Here is a 16,021-nt window from a genome sequence, read left to right as displayed (position 1 = left end):
CTTTGCCAGCATTCCACCTCCTTTCCAGAATCACCATTCATCCAGTGATGGCTGCCTTCTAACATCCGGTTCCTCTGTTCCCCCAAATCCTTTAGGCTGAATATGATGGCATGATATTGACAAATGCCTTCCCTCACTCTGGCGCAAGCTACTGTCATCTGTTGCCAGCCAAAGCTTTTTAAATGGCCTCCTGGCCACCCACCATGCTACCCTCTCATCCACTGCCTACACTGCAGCCACTGTGACCTTTCTGAAGTGAATGTCTGATGAAGTTGCTCATTTACTTGAAATCCTAGTGGCGTCCTATTACTGTTATAAAAAAGCCCAAGTTCCTAATATGCATCACAAAGCCCTCAATAGCATGGATCCTGCCCGTCCTCCTCTCTCCTCTCTAAGCACCAGTCACACAAAATTCTTTCCTGTTCCTTTAATGGTCCATGCCCTGTCTTATTCCTGGCCCTCACATATCCTATTCCTCCTGCCAGAAACACTTTTTCTCCTTCCTGCACATTTACATGCGAAGAAATGATTATTCTGAGATGGAAAAACAGACTTGCATTGATAATGATCATTCTTCCGTATCACATATGTTTGGCCCTCTGTATTGCCAGGATCCTATAACTACAATGTCACATTTTGCAAACTAAAGTTCTAAAGAATAGGACTGCATTTTGGACAAGGACTATCTCAGAACATCTTGGCTTTACATAAGTCTCATTTTGTGGCAGCAGACATTCAGAAACATGGCCTTCCCTGATCAGGGACAACGGATATAGTGTGATTCCAAAAGGGACAGAGGACAGCAGCTACTGTAGGATCATGTTATGCAGTGGGCTGGACATTTAGTCCAGTGAGGTAGAGTGGGGTGTTTTACTAAGGATTAATCTTGTGGGATTTTCTTATGCCTGCCCAATGAAGAGTTGCCAAAACTAAATAAAAACATAACACAGGATCCCAGAAGGGATAATGAGGGGAGAAATACCAGATATAGGTGATGAGGGGATGAAGGTAGCAAACCACCTTGCCATGTATGTACCTATGAAACGGTCCTGCATGATCTGCACATGGACCCCAGAACCTAAAGTACAATAAAAAAGAGAGTGAAAAAAAAGAAAAAAAACTAACACATGTGAAAGGTGCACATGTGAGCATGTGCATGCACACACACACACGCACACACACACCTCTTTATTCTCCTTAGGATACAAATGATCTTCGAGGCTCCTAAAGGCTGCTCTCTCCTCTGAAGGAGGGAGAAACTTAGAGCTCTCATGGCCCTTACCTACCTCAGGAGCTAGCCTTACAGTTAGAGAACAGGGCATAATCAGGCCCTCCATCAGGGTTAAATAGGAAACGCCCACCCTGTAAGGAAGAACAGGACAAGGGGGTTCCAGATTCAGAATGAATGAACATGAACATGTAACCAAATTCAGACCCAACATTCCTGGGGCAAGTAGTCTGGGTTGTGGTGGAATTTGAGTACTAAGGAACATGTCCTGGAACCCCAAGCGAGATTAACAATGCCTAGCATCAGCTGCTCGTGTTACAGGAAAGGGGTCCCGATCCAGACCCCAAGAAAGGGTTCTTGGATCTTGTGCAAGAAAAAATTCATGGTGAGTTCACAGTGCAAAGTGAAAGCAAGTTTATCAAGAAAGTCAAGGAATAAAAGAATGCCTATGTTATCCACAGACAGAGTAGCCCTCAGGGCTGCTGGTTGCCCATTTTTACGGTTATTTCTTGATGATATGCTACACAAGGGGTGCATTATTTATTCCTCCCCTATTTAGACCATGAGAGTAACTTCCTGACACTGCCATGGCATTTGTAAACTGTCATGGTGCTGGTGGGAGGGTAGCAGTGAGGACGACCGGAGGTCACTCTCATCACCATCTTCATTTTGGTGGGTTTGGGCTGGCTCCTTTACTGCAATCTGTTTTATTAGCAAGGTCTATATGACCTATATTTTGTGCTGGCCTCCTATCTTATCCTCTGACTTAGAATGCCTTAACCATCTGGGAATGCAGCCCAGTAGGTTTCAGCCTCATTTTACCCAGCTCCTATTTAAGATGGGGCTGCTCTGGTTCACACGCCTCTGACACTGGAATGCCTAGGACCCAGTTGTCAACAGAGAAGCACGGTGGCCTGAGAGCCAATGAGGCAATGTCCACAGCAGGCTGATAGCCATTCCTCACCTGCATGCGGGTAGAGGATAGCAGGCTCCCGGCAGCCACCTCAGGGTTTCTGGCCCTTATCCCAGCCCTAATTTCAAATCTATTTCTTAACTATTCAGGTAATTATAGGGAAAAGTGGTTAACTGGCAGCTTGTGAAAACCTGTTTCTGGTTTACTCAAAATCATACAATGAGTAACAGGCAGAGGCTAGAACAGAAAATGTGACAGACAATAAAGATGAGTGGTACACCGTGCTGTCAAAACAGAAAAAGGGGAGAGAAAAGAAAGGCCCACTCCTTGGCCCACAATAGTCAAGGACTGTTCCCTACGATGTTATGAGTCTCTGGTTCTGACTGGAGCTACTGGAAGTTATGCCAAATTAAGTCTGCATAAAGCCTTAGTGAGGCTAAAACAGCTTCTGGGCAGAGGAATGTGACACAGAACCAGGGAAATATGACTAGACCTCATTATCTTGGTGCCTTTGATAACATACTGGAGAGCAGAGTGAGGTTTTGAATGGGCTGAAATCTTCCATAAATGGAGTCTAAATGCAGGCTACACAACATCCAAAAACTCCGCAGAGAAATTCCTATTATGTACATGAAAGGGGGAATGCAGTAAGTCCCATTTGGCTGGGCAGGGAGCATTCTGTGCTCCGTGAAACTTGGCAGTTTCCGTGCTGAGTGCCAACTGCAAGTTCCTACTAGACCAAGGCCCTAAACACAGACGGGCAAGTGTATTGGAAAATGAGCTAAATGGAGCAGTCAGGGCTGGGCAATTCTTTGTCTCTAGCACATCAAAACCACAAGGCAAGATTTTAATGAGAGTGCCACTTTTATAAAGTCCCTAACTAGTTATGAGCCAGTATGTTGATGAATGTTACTCCGAGTTGCTATGGCAGAACAGACTGATCTTACCCCCTTCCATGAGTGCCCATCGATACACAGCTAAAACCAAAAGTTAGTTGAGATGCATCACTAGTGACTCTCGCTCTGTGAGACTGACACTCTCAGGGAAACCTCTGAATTTTAAAATAAGTATACAGTGAAATTCACCATATTAGGAAATAAAGGCACAAGGGTGAGGTAACTCAGCTCAAATGTCACCTGCTCAGAGAGGCCTCCCCTGGAGAGCTGAAAGTTCCACACTCCCTTCTTCACTCGTTAGTAACCTCTAGTTGCTCTTTAACACATTAACTGTGATAACTTTCAAATGATAATTGGTGGGTGTTTATCCATCCTCAATGTTTGAATTTAAACTCCTAGAGACAGGAACTCTGCATGCTTCATTATCCTCTTCCTAACGCCTACATAGAGGCTGGTACAGCATAAGCCCTCAGCGCTCTTAGACTGGCTGCCTTTCCAAGGACCAACAACAAAGAGCGCAGTTATCTGTAGCTGAAGACTTTGTGGAGTCTAGAAAAACCGGCATGCACATCCGTAGTCAAAAACATCACGTACTGGAATGAGAAGTCTCTTTTACTGTAGACGTCATATTAGTTAAGTCCATGCCTGGAGGCAACATGGTGTGAAGCAACACCACCCCAAGGGCGGTCCTCAAACAAGCAGCATCAGCTCCACTCAGCCGTGTGCTGGAAATGCCAAGCCCAGGCCCCGTGGTGGACCCAGTGAGTCAGAATGTCTGGGGGTGAAGTCTAAGAATATTGGCTTAATTAAGTTCTCCTGGTGATTCCTAAGAACCCTAAAGTTTTGAGAACCACTGATTCAGAAACAAATTATTAGGTTACCACGAACTATGCCGCTGATCTTAACTGAGTAACTGTTATTCAGAAATAAAGGTGAAAATAAAAAGGAAATGTCATAAAGACTAGAATCTGCCAGGGAAAACTAGCCTGTTCTTGGTGGCATTTAGATTTTTTAAATCAAGAAGGAGGAGAGTGAATTATATGCAAAATAGTCTACATGAATAAACTCGGGGCAGTCAGAATGTCCCCCCACAACTTGTAGCCAGATAACTGCCCCACGTTCTGCTTCACCGGGGCCTCCCAGGCCCGCCTGAAAACCAGCAAGCAGGCCAGGCCCCTTGCACACAGAACTCTCACTTAACCTGTTTCCCTCTTCTTCCCTCGGGCAGCACCATCTGTGGCACTTTCTAAGAATCGGGTGCAGTGGCTCATGCCTACAATCCCAGCACTTTGGAAGGTCGGGGTGAGGGGATCACAAGGTCAAGAGATCAAGACCACCCTGGTCAACACAGTGAAACCCCATCTCTACTAAAATATAAAAATTAGCTGGGCGTGGCGGCGCACGCCTGTAGTCCCAGTTACTCAGGAGGCTGAGGCAGGAGAATTGCTTGAACCAGGGAAGCAGAGGTTGCAGTGAGCTGAGATCATGCCACTGCACTCCAGCCTGGCAACAGAGCAAGACTGCGTCTCAAAAAAAAAGAGAAGAAGAAGAAAGAAGAGGAAGAAGGAGAAATAAGAAGAAGAAGGAGAAGGAGAAAGAATAAAGAAGAAGAAGAATCATCACTGCAACAGCTGACAGACCAGGACAACTCAGCAAGAGCAGCTCCCCGCCCTGCCCCAGTGATGAGAGGGGAGCCATGCCATACCGTGATTCAGATGCCTGACACAGTCATTTAGGAGGGCACTAAACCTCTTCTGGTCGGCAGCCTCATGGAAGCAGAAGTAGCCGTGTCTGAGAAAGGGCTGCCACAGGTACACCGGGAATTCCTTGGGCAGGACCACGAAGGGCTGAGCATTCTCCTTCTCACTGGAGGCTAAAGAAATATTGAAAACACAAGTACCTTTTAAAACATGTATCTTTTATTTCAAACATGTGTTTCAGGGCATGAGGGTAACTATCTGGGGCAGCCTATGGGATGGAAAGTTGGTGAGATATTTTCACAGGGCAGGAAAACTAGGAGTGCCGGCTCTTCTAGCATCCCTCCACTAGCATCCCCTGTCCCAGAGCCCCAGCTGCCTGACCTCCTACCTAACACCACAGGGATAGTGAGGCCAAAAGGCACACAATCTTTCTTTTCTTTTCTTTTCTTTTTTTTTTTTTTTGAGACAAAGTCTCTCTCTGTCACCCAGGTGGAGTGCAGTGACAGAATCTTGGCTCACTGCAACCTCTACCTCCCAGATTCGAATGATTCTCCTGCCTCAGCCTCCCATCCAGGTAGCAGGGATTACAAGCACACACCACCACCGGATGTGGTGGCGCATGCCTATAATCCCAGCTACTCAGGAGGCTGAAGTAGACAGATCACTGAGGTCAGGAGTTCAAGACCAGCCTGGCCAACAAGGCGAAACACTGTCTTTTTACAGACTTGGACTCATTTAGCCAAGGGCAATATCACATAATAGGAATGCAATGCATGGAAAGGAGAAAGGTTTATGTAGGGGTTCTGAAAAGTAGCAGGTTTAAAATGAGTTCCTTGGAATTGATTTTGAGGGAAGGGGTAAAAGTCCCATTGTATAGGGCTTTAAAAAAATTTCTAGGCTGGCCGGGCGCGGTGGCTCAAGCCTGTAATCCCAGCACTGTGGGAGGCCGAGGCGGGTGGATCACAAGGTCAAGAGATCGAGACCATCCTGGTCAACATGGTGAAACCCCATCTCTACTAAAAATACAAAAAAAAATTAGCTTGGCATGGTGGCGCGTGCCTGTAATCCCAGCGACTCAGGAGGCTGGGGCAGGAGAATTGCCTGAACCTGGGAGGCGGAGGTTGCGGTGAGCCGAGATCGCGCCATTGCACTCCAGCCTGGGTAACAAGAGCGAAACTCCATCTCAAAAAAAAAAAAAAAAAAAATTTCCTAGGCTAACATAGCACATTTTTAACTCAACAAACTGAAGTTGAACATCTGCTGTGTTCCATGACTGTGCTGTGGGCTAAGGATACAAAGCTATGGAAGATGCAGTCTGCGTCTCTAGGTGCTCACAGTATGTAGCTGTGGTTCTGCTCCCTGGGGAGGCAAACTGCACAGGACCTGATCTCATTCTCAGGGGAAGATAAGGAAGAGGGGCTCTCTAAGATGCCATTGAAAGCATTGGGAATACCGGGAAATGAATCATAACCACAAGGGAGGCTACAAAACTGACTCAGTTACTGGCAAATTAATAAATCAGGATTGGTTTAAGAATAAATTCCTGGGAATATATGGGAGCCCTGTTCCCATATATCTGGAATCTGAAGGTAACAGAGCAGAAGGCACTGTGAGCACAAGCCCTGACCCACCAGGACCTAGCACAACGCTGGGAATGAATCAACATGAAAATGAACAAATGAATGAATGAATGAATGCTAGAGAGACACCTGTAGTTGTAACACAACATCTATTTCCCTTTCTGGGGAGAATAAAGCCCCTGATTTTCAGCTGGGCAAGTGACTGCATAAAATAAGACTACATTTCCAGCCTCCCTTGCAGCTTGGTGTACCCACAGCTACTAAGTTCTGTCTAGTAAGATGTCAACTGAAGTGGCATATGAAACTTCCTGGAGGTATCTCCAAAGAAAGTGACTGTATCCTCCTCCTTTCCTTTCCTCCTCCCTGCTATCTGAAGTGAGAGTGCTATGGTAGGGGCTAAGCAGCCACCCTGGACTCTGCCAATAAGGGCCATGACCTAGAAATAAAGGGAGAGAAAGCAATAAAGAGCCTGAGCCTCTGACAAATTCAGTCCACACTGGACCTGGACTAATATCTAAATACCTTTAGTGAGATAATAAAACTATGAGATTTTTATTGTATGCAGTGAACCAGATTCTAACCAATAAAATGCCACATAAGTGAATTACTTTAGCAAAACATAGGGCTATTTTTTCTGTACCAACTCAGCCGAACACTCTGTAAAGAATACACTTATTGGCCAGGCACGGTGGCCCATGCCTACAATCCCAGCACTTCGAGAGGCCAAGGCAGGAGGGTCACTTGAGATCAGGAGTTGAAGACCAGCTTGGGAAACAGAGTGAGACCCTCATCTCTGCAGTTCTTTTTTTTTTTTTTCCTCTCCAGGCATAGTGGCATGTAACTCTGGTCCCAGCTACTGAAGAGGCTGAGGTGGGAGGATTACTTGAGCCCAGGAGGTTGAGGCTACAGTGAGCCATGATCGCACCACTGCACTCCAGCCTGGACAACAGTGTGAGACTCTGTCTCAAAAAAAAAAAAAAAGGAATGCACATATTCATAAGCCTCTAATGCTTTTTCTCAAGCAAGGTTAATTCCTCCCATCTTTATTATGCCTTTATTCTTTCCACAGAAGTATCACAGTCTTCCTGACTGACATAGTTTTATCAAATGATCCTCCTTGCCATCTCCAAGAATGTCACAATTTTGTACAACCAACCAAAAGCAACACTGACCCTTTGCATTTAAAAGCCTCGACAAGCCCATAAAATTCATTCCTACTGGCCTCTAGTTATCTCTCACTTAACCTTTTAGGACAGTTTTCCAGATGCCATCAGTGAATTTTTTCCAAGTTGAGTTACAAGAATATCACAAACGATCTACTGTAGAATATTCTATTTTAAAAGTCAGAAGACCACACCACATAATTTAAAAAGTCATTGAAATTCCCCATCTGAAGCCTTGGCCAACTGGCATTAATCACACAGGACTTGTGTTTTTTAGTCCTTTTCATTCTTTACAATATGATTTCAGCAATAAATCAATAAATATATTGTCTCTTCTGACTGATTTCATTGGAAAGTTTTTGAGAGATTTGGATGAGTCAACATGTTGGTATTCCCATTTCTAGCTGCAGCTCCACTGCCAAGGACATATAAGTAGATGTTAAAAGAAAATATAATAATATGCATAGTACACATAAAGTATTGTTTTAGCATGAATTACTTAGTAATAATTTGTTAATCTTGGTTTATGGTTCATGTACCAATCCTGTAATTGTGTTATTAAAAACATTATGCTAAGCAGTCAGCACCAAAATAACAATTAATAAAATGATTATGTTTTTCTCCATAAATTCTAATGAAATTATTATGCCCATTAATAAGAACCAGGGCTGTCTTCAAGAACCAAGTAATTACTGTGTAGTATGATTTACACAAAGCCAGATGGAGTTATTACATTATCCACACTTCATGAATCTCTATGAATTGCCCTATTTGGTCTATATATTATCCATCATTTCTCCACATGAAAAAAGTAGAATGAAGTAGTAGAATCAAAGCAGGGTAGAGCTAGAAAGACCCTTCTATGTTCTTAAGTTCAAAGCCCTGTTTTTGAGTTAGAGAAACAGAAACCAGAGCTGTTCAGCAGCCAGCTAAGCTAAAGCATGTGGTAAGTGGCACAGCCAGAACTAGATAAAAATCCAATCTCCCAATTCTCCTTCCATGGCAGCATCCCAGCTTTATTCATATATATGCAAATTCATGCAATTTTTTTAAACACAGTAGCTATGAGTTACTGTAACACTTATTAAAAGGTTGTCTATTTAGGGTATTTTGCTGCATATCATCCCAAAAGTAGAAAAATCACATTCCCTGATAGGTCCAGGCTTGCTTACTAAAAGATGGGACTGTGCATTTCATGGACTGGGCGCTACCTGTTTATTTCTGCTGCCTTGTGGGGTACTATCAAAGCCTGCAATATAGTCTAAAAGCTTCAAGATACCTGGCTGACAGCACATTTTCCACGTGCTAGAAACACAGAGACTGGCTATGTATTATTGAATGGGATTAGAAATAACAGAGGTGGTAAAATGTTTTCCTAAACTAGAGAAATCACATCTTCCATTTTTCTGTGGGGCTTGGGTGTCTAGCCCAGGGTTTCTCAACCTTGGTAGTACTGATACTTTATGCCAGATAATTCTTCATTGCTAGGGTCTGACCTGTTCATGCTAAGATGTTTTGCAGCATCCCTGGCCTCCATTCACTAAATGCCAAAGCACCCGCCTTCCAATTGTGACAAACAAAAACGTCTCCAGATGCTGCCAAATGTCCCTGAAGGGAAATCCCTCTCCTTCACTGAGAAATACAACTCCAGCTAAACAAAGAAGCCTAGTCATTTTGCCTTGGAAAAGAATGGTCAGCAACTCACCAAGAGGGTCTGGGAAATGCCTATCAGATAACAGATTATATTCATCTTCTGAGGTTAACACCTTGCCACCGGCTGGAAGGATTCGGCTTTTAGGAGCAGCTCCTCTCTGATAGGCCTGGGGAAGAAAAGGCATCCAGAAATGATATTTTTTTTCCCAGTTTGAGTTTTGAAAAATATCAGGAATATAAAAAATAGATAGACTCAGATACCACCAGAGATAGCAATCCCCATACTATGTTATTGAGTTACAGTTATTTATTCAAAAAATATTTTAATACTTTTGTGTGATGGTCACAACATGGTAAATCAGAGTCCCTAATCTCAGGGAGATTCACTGTAGATATGTTCTTGAATGTGGAAAACATAATCTCAGTAACTTCCAGAAAATCCGTATCACATTTACCATTTCAGTTGCTAACACCTGAATCATTCTGATAATAACCACAAAGGTAACAATCACATGAACACTGCACAGAGTGCTTGGTGGCTGATGTGGGCCACATATGATGACTAATGAGACTGTGCAACACGTAGCTGCAATGATGGTTACCATGGATTTTCATCAAAACATTAAAATGTTGGCATGATAAAATATGCTACTACTTTTCCCTTAGATGTGGAACTGTTTTGCAGTAAAACGGTTGCGATGGAAGTACAGCATTGTGACATCAGAACAAATCCTGCCCAGCAGACAAGAAGCTCTGCTATTTGAGACACAGAAAAGAGGCACTGGGAGTTGCTAAAGCGGTTTGGTAAGCAGATATGCCCACAAGGACATAGAGATAAGACAAAATTTAAGTGTGTGCATCTGATGGGAGGGCTTAAGCCAAGGCAAAATTTTGAAACTAGTAACCTAAAGGCAAGTTGAGAACTGAAACCAAGAAATTTTGAGACCCAAAATCTAGAATATACTCTTGGAGATAACTAAATAATGTTGATCTGAGCAACATAGTCAGAGTAACGATAACACATTCTGCAGCAATAAGCTAGTGAAGACATCCAAACAAAACAAACTCTCAGATATCTAAAAGGCTTGTCTTCGTGCTTGTAACAACCACTAATCAACTGCTTAAGCGTGTCAGGGAACCAGAATATAAGAGAAGAATCTAAACTTGTATGATATTAAGAAGATTTAGAAGCAGTTTGATTTAGACTGGATGGAAATGTGAATTAATTATAACAGGCCCCAATATTGACTTTTGTAAGCATTACACCATTTAATCCTCAAAACAGTACTACGCATTAGATGTTATCTCCATTTTTCAAATGGGAAACATGAAGCTCAAAGAGACTGAATAACTTGTCCGTGGCCCAGCAGTGAGTAGGTGACACATCCAGAACTCATACTCATGTCTGTCCAGCCCCAATGCATACAAAATACAAACTGGTTATCAAGTGAGAATGTTTCACTGTTCCTGTTTAATTGCCAGCCAAAATTGGACTCTAAATAAAATGATAGACAACTTACAGGTACATAATGCATAACTCTTAGATACAATTTTACAAGATATTTCTATAAATTAAAAAAACAAGATATTATTAAAACTTTGAGAAATTATGACAAACTGCATGGACTTTAAAGAAATTCCAAGTTTTAAAAAACACTTCATTATTACCAAATTCAGTCACCGTATCTTAACAATCTGAACAGGTTCAGTGAAAAACGATGAACAAAGAAAAAACAGTGCAATGTGTAAACTGCAAGCTGAGAGAGCAAGGATTCGATTCAAAATGAAAATGAAACTTCAGTTAGTGACGAATGCAGTGAAAAGCTTTAATAAATCCAAGAACAAGATGCAGGGCTGTGTCCTCCCAGTGAGTTAATAATCATACCAACAACTGCTCCACATTGGGCTCCAGCTTTACCACAGGCCCAGCCATATGCTAATTGCTTCAGTACATTCCTTCACGTATTCCTCTCAACACCATGGCAAAGAAATCACGCTCACCATTTTACAGATGAGAAAACAGAGGCTCCAGATTTATAACTTAGGCAAGAGGGCATATCTAGTAAGCGGTAAAGGTATGAGTCAAAGCCGATAGCATGAACCATATTACGCTACACTGTCCCTCCGCAAGCTCCTCCGAAAGGACACTCTAACGGGCCACACAAAACATAAAGTGACTTGTTATTATCATCATTATTTGTAGTGTATTGATACTTTGTTGCTAAGTACAAATTGAGTGTTGAAAAAATCCTAATATTGATAAGCAGAGAAAATATTAGCTTAATAAATATTGAAAAGAGTAAGTCTATCCAAGAGAGCACTTGAGCCTTGCCTGGTAGCCTGTGAAATAAGTTTGTAGTATATTTTATTTCTATTTTCCATCAGAAATGAGAAGGAAACAGATTGGTCTGTCAGTCTGAAGCCTCTTCCTAACGGTTTAGCATCAGGAGTAGTCCTCAAAGTGATCTATGAAGGTTGTCTTGACTCTTCTTTTTTTTCTTCTTCTTCTTTTTTTGAGATGGAGTCTCACTCTGTCACCCAGGCTGGAGTTTAGTGGCGTGATATTGGCTCACTGCAACCTCCACCTCCCAGGTTCAAGTAATTCTCCTGCCTCACCCTCCCGAGTATCTGGGACTACAGGAGCACACCAGCATGCCCAGCTAACTTTTGTATTTTTAGTAGAGATGGGGTTTCACCATGTTGGCCAGGCCAGTCTCGAACTCCTGACCTCAAATGATCCACCTGCCTTAGCCTCCCAAAGTGCTGGGATTACAGGCATGAGCCACTGTGCCCAGCACTCTTGACTACTCTTGAGCTTAGAGGCCAGAAAGCATCGTTTTAAATCTGTTACTATTCTTCACTGATAAACAGTAACTGTTCATTTCAAAAGGAGCTTGAGGGCCTATGCCAACTAAAAAATGTGTACAGTATGAGATCTGGAAGGATATTGGGATCATCTGACCTAACTGTCTGGCTTAATTGAGGCCTGAAGACAAGAAGTCACTTGTCAGTGAGTTCACCTCTAGTTAATGGCACAACTTGACCTAACCTTTGGTTTGCCAAATTCACTGCCTGATATACCACACTACCTCCCTACATAAGGAAAGAAATGGGAACCAATAACAACTGAAGTCCTCCCAGGTGCTGGATGCTTTACTCACATTATCTCATTTTCTCCACATTTTACAGACAAGGAAAATAATGAGATAACCAGAAAAAAATGAAAAAGAACCTTCATGGGAATAAAGTATGTGAGGTGTTCCGAATTCCTAGGACCCAGGCAAACCCAGGAAGATTCAAATTTAATAACAACCTACGAAATAATTCCCCAGCCACCTGTCATGCACAGGGCTTCAGAGTAGGAAGACAGGGACGCAGAGCAGAGCTAGGGAGACATCAGGACAGTGGCTGAGAAAGACCTCGAGGCTGAATTATCATAGGAAAGGCTCATATGCCAAATACTGGTCCTTCTATCCTTATAAACACTTGCAATCGCTTCTTCAAAGTCTATCTTGCCACTAGACGGCAAGCATCTTATCAACTGCTGTACACCCAGAACCTTTCGTAACCCTTGGTATGCAGTAGGCATTCAATCAATATCTGTTAGCTGAAATGGGTACCTACATGCATGAGTGCTTATTGAATGAATCAGTCTCTAAGGAGAGGGCACACCAATCAACCCAGCCACATTTTTAAGAATAGTGGAAGAACCAATGGTAACAAAAAAGTGTCTTACCTCTTTATTCTCATAGCTCTCCACAGCATAATCATTTTTAACTACAATATATCTCTCCTTCCACTTCTTTATGTCTTCAGAAAATTGTGACAGCTCTGCTTCGTACAAAATAGTTCCAGGCGTCAATGGTGGCTTAAAGAAGATGAATACAATTAACTATCACAAAAAAAAGATAACATACCTTGCTACCACTAAGTTATCTGTGATATTTCAAGGAATATTTTAGAAAACTATCTTCTGGGAAACTGTTGCTTCCTCCTCTCCCCCAACAATTTCCCTTTCCTACTCCTCTTGACCCAATGCAAATATTTGTCTTATTAGTATTTTTACGATTTTCATTTCCCTCAATTATGCTATAGGAACAGAAGCATATAGTAGAAGGAATTACAGTAATAAGGTTATTATGCCTCATATACATGTGGCACTCAGTAAATGCTTGATAAACTCCATGGGAGAGAGGGAGTGAGGCAGGAAAATGTAAGTGTGAATATCTACCTGGACACCCTGAACATGTCTCAGGGTTAATCCCCACAAAGCAGGAGAATTAACAGGCCATGCCCCTGTTCATTACACCTGTGGATGTAGCCTCCAATGCTCACTGGTTTTCCTAAACCCAAAGCCATGGGCCCTGTTCCATGCTACTCAAGATCATGTTTGCTATTTGCTTAAAGAACAAGCAGGTATCAAGCCAGAACACCTCAGTTCTACCTCTGCTACTTAATAGTTTCAGGATTTCTCATCAACCATGACGATATATGTGTCGTACAGTCATCCCCATTAGATTCCTAGTTACATCTTCCACTGGGTTAATTCTGTAAGGATAATTCCCATCCTGCTTCATTGTGCAATTCTCATATTATTTCAAAATATACAAATGGGCCTCTTGTCTTTTACATGTCACTGAATTTAATCTATTTTCCCTTGATTAAAAAATCACAGTGCCTTCAGAAACTTACCCCTCTACTTTCAAGTAAAAATTTAAATGAACCATACAGAAAAAAATAGATATGCTAATCTCTTTTAAGAATCACCTACGGGATGAAACAAATTCCCTTCCAAATTCCAGTGCTTAATATTCTATCCTGACAGATAATGAAGCAGTCTCCTATCTTGCTTCATTAAAAGGTAAGAGAGAATCTCTTCTCTTTAAATGAGACTAAAACCATGGTATAAGCTGAATTTCGTAGTTCTTACGTGCAGCTTTTCTTAAAACCTGGGCCATTTCATCAACTGATAAGCTTGTTAAAAATGGGGCTTCACCATAGACTTAGTATATCAGAATCTCTGAGGCTGTGGGCTAGAGTGTGCATTTTAACAAGCTCCTAAATTTTGAGATCACTGTTTTATGAGGGAAAGCAATCAGTTATCCCTATATACTCATGCTGCTAAATCTATTGGTTAACTTCTCAGCATTATGTGACTCACTTATCACTTATTCTCTCTTGAAACCCCTTCTTTTTTATTTTTAGGTTTTTTAAATTTTATATTCAAGGGGTACAGGTGTATTATGTGTAAGAGCGGGGATTGGGCTCCTCGTGTACCCATCACCCAAATCTTGAGCATTATACCCAATACGTAATTTTTCAACCCTCACTCGCCCTCCCACCTTCTCCACTTTTGGAGTCTCCAGAGTCTATTCTCTCCATCTTTATATCCATGTGTACCCATTATTTAGCTCCTGCTTGTAAGTGAAAACAGGTGGCATTTGATTTTCTGATTCTGAGTTAGTTTACATAGGATAATGGCCTCCAGATCCATCCATGTTGTTGCAAAAGATTTCATTCTTTTTCATGACTGCAGCATCATGTGGTGTATATATGCCACATTTTCTTTATCTAATCAACCAATGGTGCACACTTAGGTTTGTTCCAAGGCCTTGCTATTAAAAACAGTGCTGTGATAAACATATGAATGCAGGAGTCTTTTTTATATAATGATTTCTATTCCTTTGGGTAGATACCCAGTAGCAGGATTGCTGGGTCGAACGATAGTTCTTTTTTAGTTATTTGTGATATCTCCACACTGTTTTCCCTAAAGGTTGAACTAATTTAATTCTCACCAACAGTGTATGAGCATTTCCTTTTCTCCACATCCACATCATCTGTTATTTTTTGACTTTTTAATAATAAAATGACATTGGTAATTTGATAGGAATTGAATTGGAGCTGCATATTGCTTGGGGAATAAGGTCATTTTAATGATCGTGATTCTTCCAATCTTGAGCATGGGATGTGTTTCCATAGTTTGTGTTGTCTACAATTTCTTTCATCAGTTTTTTGTAGTCCTTATGTAGATCTTTCATCTCCTTCATTAAATGTACTCCTGTGTGTGTGTGTGTGTGTGTGTGTGTTGGGTGGGGTGGCTATTACAAATGGAATTGAGTTCTTAATTTTGAAACCCCTTTTTTATTTGCCTTCTGGGACATTATACTTTTCTGATTTTTCTCCTACTCCATAGATTGTTTCTTCTTAGTCCATTTTGCTGGATCCTTCTCCTTTTCCTGAAGGGGTCAATGTACTATTTCTTTTCTCTGTCTATATTCTTTTCCTCTTTTATGGTCCATGGTCTTAATACTAGTTATAAGCTAATAACTTCCAAATTTCTGTTCTCCAGCCTCAATCACTCTGCTGAGCTCCAAATGAAAACATTCAATGGCCTATTCAATATTTCCACAGGTGTATGCCAAACTAGAATCTCAAACCTAACATAGTCAAAAGGGAACTTGTGATCCCATTCACCCCGACTATTCCTTCTAAGTAAGAGACAACTCCAGCCACTTATTTGCTCTGGTTAAAAACCAAGAAGTCATCATGTATTTCTCTCTTTTTCTATTATCTCACACCCAATCTAACAATATGTTCTGTCAGCTCTATCATAAACACTTCTCTTCACAACCATGGCCATCAACACCCTAGCCCAATTTGGCATCATTCTTCCCTTGGATGCTATAGTATCCTGCTCACCAGTTTCCATTCTTCCCTCTTGCCCCATAGTCTGTTCTTTACAGAGAGGCCAGACAGATCATTTAAAATTATATGTCACTCTGGGCTAGGCATGGTGGCTCACACCTGTAATGCCAGCAGTTTGGGAGGCCAAGGCAGGCAGATCACAAGGTCAGGAGTTTGAGACCAGCCTGACCAACATGGTGAAAC

At 41.9% G+C, this 16,021-nt stretch overlaps 1 protein-coding gene across 1 annotated transcript in view; it reads right to left on the bottom strand.

Annotated features, from left to right (window-relative positions):
• The window catches only part of NIBAN1 (niban apoptosis regulator 1), a 158,456-nt gene that overhangs the window by 73,227 nt on the left and 69,208 nt on the right, over positions 1-16,021 (bottom strand). The window contains exons 3-5 of the mRNA XM_032291160.1: positions 12,870-13,001; positions 9,186-9,300; positions 4,743-4,910 (exon numbers count right to left, since the gene is read on the bottom strand). Coding sequence (XP_032147051.1) covers positions 4,743-4,910; positions 9,186-9,300; positions 12,870-13,001 — 415 coding nt within the window. The remainder of the gene's footprint in view (positions 1-4,742; positions 4,911-9,185; positions 9,301-12,869; positions 13,002-16,021) is intronic.

The sequence above is a fragment of the Sapajus apella genome, unplaced genomic scaffold (genome assembly GCF_009761245.1).
Source record: "Sapajus apella isolate SASKATOON/1434 unplaced genomic scaffold, GSC_monkey_1.0 scaffold25, whole genome shotgun sequence".
In the NCBI taxonomy this organism is placed as follows: domain Eukaryota; kingdom Metazoa; phylum Chordata; class Mammalia; order Primates; family Cebidae; genus Sapajus; species Sapajus apella.
This window is presented reverse-complemented; position numbering and strand designations above follow the sequence as displayed.